Here is a 5,000-nt window from a genome sequence, read left to right as displayed (position 1 = left end):
TTGCCTGTGTGTGTTGCGTTGCCTCTACGTGTGCGTTGCCTCTACGTGTGCGTTGCCTCTACGTGTTGCGTTGCCTGTGCGTGCTGCGTTGCGTCTACGTGTTGCGTTGCGTCTATGTGTTGCGTTGCCTCTGCGTGTTGCGTTGCCTGTGTGTGTTGCGTTGTGTTGCGTTGCCTGTGTGTGTTGCGTTGCCTCTACGTGTGCGTTGCCTCTACATGTTGCGTTGCCTGTGCGTGCTGCGTTGCGTCTACGTGTTGCGTTGCGTCTGCGTGTTGCGTTGCCTCTGCGTGTTGCGTTGCCTCTGCGTGTTGCGTTGTGTTGCGTTGCCTGTGCGTGTTGCGTTGCCTGTGTGTGTTGCGTTGCCTCTACGTGTTGCGTTGCCTCTGCGTGTTGCGTTGCCTCTGCGTGTTGCGTTGTGTTGCGTTGCCTGTGCGTGTTGCGTTGCCTGTGTGTGTTGCGTTGCCTCTACGTGTTGCATTGCCTCTACGTGTTGCGTTGCGTCTACGTGTTGCGTTGCCTCTACGTGTTGCGTTGCCTCTACGTGTTGCGTTGCCTCTACGTGTTGCGTTGTGTTGCGTTGCCTGTGCGTGTTGCGTTGCGTCTACGTGTTGCGTTGCGTCTACGTGTTGCGTTGCGTCTACGTGTTGCGTTGCCTCTGCGTGTTGCGTTGCCTGTGCGTACGTGTTGTGTTGCGTTGCGTCTACGTGTTGCGTTGCCTCTGCGTGTTGCGTTGCCTGTGCGTACGTGTTGTGTTGCGTTGCCTCTACGTGTGCGTTGCCTCTACGTGTTGCGTTGCCTCTACGTGTTGCGTTGCCTGTGCGTGTTGCGTTGCCTGCACTTACGTGTTGTGTTGTGTTGCGTCTACGTGTTGTGTTGCCTGTGCGTGTTGCGTTGCGTCTACGTGTTGCGTTGCCTGTGCGTGTTGCGTTGTGTTGCGTTGCCTGTGCGTGTTGCGTTGCGTTGCCTCTCCGTGTTGCGTTGCCTGTGCGTGTTGCGTTGCCTCTACGTGTTGCGTTGCCTGTGCGTCTACGTGTTGCGTTGCGTCCACGTGTTGCGTTGCGTCCACGTGTTGCGTTGCCTCTACGTGTTGCGTTGCCTGTGCATACGTGTTGTGTTGTGTTGCGGTGCCTCTGCGTGTTGCGTTGCGTCTACATGTTGCGTTGCCTGTGCGTACGTGTTGTGTTGCGTTGCCTCTGCGTGTTGCGTTGCATCTACATGTTGCGTTGCCTGTGCGTACGTGTTTAGTTGCGTGTACGTGTTGTGTTGCGTCTACGTGTTGCGTTGCCTGTACGTACGTGTTGCGTTGCCTGCGCGTGTTGCGTTGCGTCTACGTGTTGCGTTGCCTGTGCGTTGCCTGTGCGTGTGCGTTGCCTGTGCGTGTTGCGTTGCCTCTACGTGTTGCGTTGCCTCTACGTGTTGCGTTGCCTGTGCGTACGTGTTGTGTTGCGTTGCGTCTACGTGTTGCGTTGCCTCTACGTGTTGCGTTGCCTCTACGTGTTGCGTTGCCTGTGCGTACGTGTTGTGTTGCGTTGCGTCTACGTGTTGCGTTGCCTCTACGTGTTGCGTTGCGTCTGCGTGTTGCGTTGCCTCTGCGTGTTGCGTTGCCTCTGCGTGTTGCGTTGTGTTGCGTTGCCTGTGTGTGTTGCGTTGCCTCTACGTGTGCGTTGCCTCTACGTGTTGCGTTGCCTGTGCGTGCTGCGTTGCGTCTACGTGTTGCGTTGCGTCTACGTGTTGCGTTGCCTCTGCGTGTTGCGTTGCCTGTGTGTGTTGCGTTGTGTTGCGTTGCCTGTGCGTGTTGCGTTGCCTGTGTGTGTTGCGTTGCCTCTACGTGTGCGTTGCCTCTACGTGTTGCGTTGCCTGTGCGTGCTGCGTTGCGTCTACGTGTTGCGTTGCGTCTGCGTGTTGCGTTGCCTCTGCGTGTTGCGTTGCCTGTGCGTGTTGCGTTGTGTTGCGTTGCCTGTGCGTGTTGCGTTGCCTGTGTGTGTTGCGTTGCCTCTACGTGTTGCGTTGCCTCTACGTGTTGCGTTGCCTCTGCGTGTTGCGTTGTGTTGCGTTGCCTGTGCGTGTTGCGTTGCGTCTACGTGTTGCGTTGCCTCTGCGTGTTGCGTTGCCTGTGCGTACGTGTTGTGTTGCGTTGCGTCTACGTGTTGCGTTGCCTCTGCGTGTTGCGTTGCCTGTGCGTACGTGTTGTGTTGCGTTGCCTCTACGTGTGCGTTGCCTCTACGTGTTGCGTTGCCTGTGCGTGTTGCGTTGCGTCTACGTGTTGCGTTGCGTCTACGTGTTGCGTTGCCTGTGCGTACGTGTTGTGTTGCGTTGCGTCTACGTGTTGCGTTGCGTCTACGTGTTGCGTTGCGTCTACGTGTTGCGTTGCCTCTGCGTGTTGCGTTGTGTTGCGTTGCCTGTGCGGGGGCGTGGACAGTCGGTCCGATGACTCACCGCTCCCTGCGATCAGCTGGTCCCTCTCCAAACAACGTGATTGGTTCTCCCAGCGCGCGGAGGCCGGCCTTCACCTCGGCGTCGTCCGTGGAGACCGTGATCTGTCGCGCTCGCCGCCGCCGCTCGAACTCAGCCAGAGCTTCCTGCTGCCTCTCACTGACCCTCTCCTCCATCTCCAGAGTGTCCCCTGCAAAGCATGATGGGAGCATCAGTACGTCCCACGTCTCAGCTCTGACGTCCCTGATGGCGGTCGACCTTTGACCCACTGTCGTGTCGATGGCGTCGGACCAAACACGGATTTATAGACGCAGTTTTTACCATTTTGTTCTAACTACAACCATCTCTAGGTTTCACAGAGAATGGTCCCAAAAACAGAAAACATCCAGCTGTTGGTGTGAGAGGTCAGAGGAGAATGGGCGACTGGTTGGAGATGATGGAAAAGCAACAGGAAGTCAAATAACCACTGGTTCCAACCAAGGAATGTAGAAAACCAGTCAGATCATCACAGAGTGGAGCAACAACCAGACACCTGCTCCACATGGACGACATCAAACTGTTCCAAGACTGAACCAGAAAAACTCACTGATCCACAGCAACTACAGAGGCTCCACTCACATGTCTCACGTCTCACCGACCTCTAGTGGTGCTTTTTATTACTGCATCCACTAGAGCGGACGTCCCCAGAGAAACGCAGAATAAATCAGTATTTTATGGATTACTTATAAGATCTTTTATTCATTAAAGGTGCTTCTGCTTTTAAAAAAGTTCAACGCTACTTCCCAAACACAAAAGACGCCGAACTTCTAAAGAATGAACCGAACCATGTGTGAATGGAGCCGGTCTGTGCATGAAGAAGTCTGATTACTGCAGACAAGAAGCTTCAGGATCTTCTGGATTAAGATGAAGGCAGAATATCCACAGATCCCAGCGACAGTAAGAGGGACTAGACTGGTTCTGGTTTAGAGGACGTGACATGTATGTTTGTTTTACTTGTTTCTATACTTCTCCTCTGTCTCCCTCCTCCTCCCAGCAGAGTCATCTATGACATCATCACCACATGACATCACACTGGACACCACGTGATTCATGCTCATTATTGAACGTCCATAGAGACGAGTTCACATGATGGTGAGTTCAGGCTTGGAAAAGCTTTTCTGAGCAGCTGTGACATCACGGAGATTCTTAGAGAAACCGGGACCATTTTTCTGTCAACAGGTCCATGTTGGTCGTACGTGTTGATGGCAGAGGTGGAAACTTGAAACATGAATGTGTGGCTGTCTGTCACCTTTCACAGCGTTTCACAGCCTCTTCTTTTTTATGTCAGCGAAGGTTTGGAGCAGATTTATCTTTTATCTCTGCAAGGTTCAGAAATCTCTCATCAACAGAGGAGGTGGATGCATCCTCGATCCATCCTGAGACTCACAAAGATCTCAGCTGGTTTTGGTGTAGCTCTGTCTCTGCATTAATTTCATTACACGTCTTTACAGTTGTCTGTGTGTCTGTAGGACAAGACAAGACAAGACAAGACAAGACAAGAGGACATCTCTGGCTGTCCTCAGTAGCAAAGAGCCCAAACATCCAGACAAGGTCATTAAGAACCATCTTCAGAGCCCTGAGTCTGGGCTGGTTCTCCATGAACCTAGAACAACCTCCAGTCGAGTGGACATGGAAGAACTGATGCTGAACTTTAGATTTACCTTCTGCTCATTCATGATGAAAATAAACCATTAACATCTGTATGTGTGTACATACCTGAAGAGATGTTGATGTTTCCCGCATCGATCCCTGCCCTGACCGCATCTCCTCCCGTGACCTCTGACCTCAGGCGCTCCCGTTCTTTCTCCTCCAGGCTTCCGTAGAAAACGCGACTCCTCTTCACGGCCGGAGCTGCGTCCTCCTCGTCGGACATTATATGTCTGTTTTTGGTTTCTGCTGTAAAAACCACGACAGTGAAGCAGAAAATATGCAATGACAGCACCTCTGAATGAATTCGTCTAAATAAACATGTCAGATAAATATTCCTGTCCGTTATTTCCTGGCTTAAAACCTCTGCAGGTTTGTGAAGAGTTCAATGAAAATCAAACAGTTCTTTCGGTTCGTGATTCAGACTAAAAACACATTTAGGTTAATCAGCATTAGCATTAGCTTCTCCTGATCGGGTGGAACTGACGACTGGAAAATTAAAATTGAGTTTATCTGAATAATTTACCGACGACGACAAACGAAGTTTCTGCGTCTCCACGCTCCGTGACCCGGAAGTTCAAAGGGTTTCAGTTTCCGGGTCAGAGGTTCTTCTTCCGGTCTGAAATTCTTCAGCGGAAGAAACAATTATTATTATTATAAATAATTATAACAAATTCTATTAAAACAGAAAATAAAATATGTAAAATACATATCAGTCAGAAAAGTCAGCAATGTCAAAACAAAAATCTAATTATACAGTACAAAGTATTTCTCCATCAAATTGAACAGTTCTATTGCAATTTTCTTCTTCATTCTTCATTTTAAGTGTCAGAATTATTTTTTGAGACGTGTGATAATCAGTTGAGATACAGTCACTGGAT

The 5,000-nt window shown here is 50.8% G+C and overlaps 1 protein-coding gene across 1 annotated transcript in view; it reads right to left on the bottom strand.

Annotated features, from left to right (window-relative positions):
* The window catches only part of prpf4 (PRP4 pre-mRNA processing factor 4 homolog (yeast)), an 11,957-nt gene that overhangs the window by 4,916 nt on the left and 2,041 nt on the right, over nucleotides 1-5,000 (bottom strand). Inside the window, exons 2-4 of the mRNA XM_047570447.1 lie at nucleotides 4,646-4,746; nucleotides 4,189-4,368; nucleotides 2,437-2,623 (exon numbers count right to left, since the gene is read on the bottom strand). Of these exons, the coding sequence (XP_047426403.1) occupies nucleotides 2,437-2,623; nucleotides 4,189-4,345 (344 nt within the window). The 5' untranslated portion in view covers nucleotides 4,346-4,368; nucleotides 4,646-4,746. The remainder of the gene's footprint in view (nucleotides 1-2,436; nucleotides 2,624-4,188; nucleotides 4,369-4,645; nucleotides 4,747-5,000) is intronic.

Source organism: Mugil cephalus, chromosome 19 (assembly GCF_022458985.1).
Source record: "Mugil cephalus isolate CIBA_MC_2020 chromosome 19, CIBA_Mcephalus_1.1, whole genome shotgun sequence".
Classification (NCBI taxonomy): Eukaryota; Metazoa; Chordata; class Actinopteri; order Mugiliformes; family Mugilidae; genus Mugil; species Mugil cephalus.
This window is presented reverse-complemented; position numbering and strand designations above follow the sequence as displayed.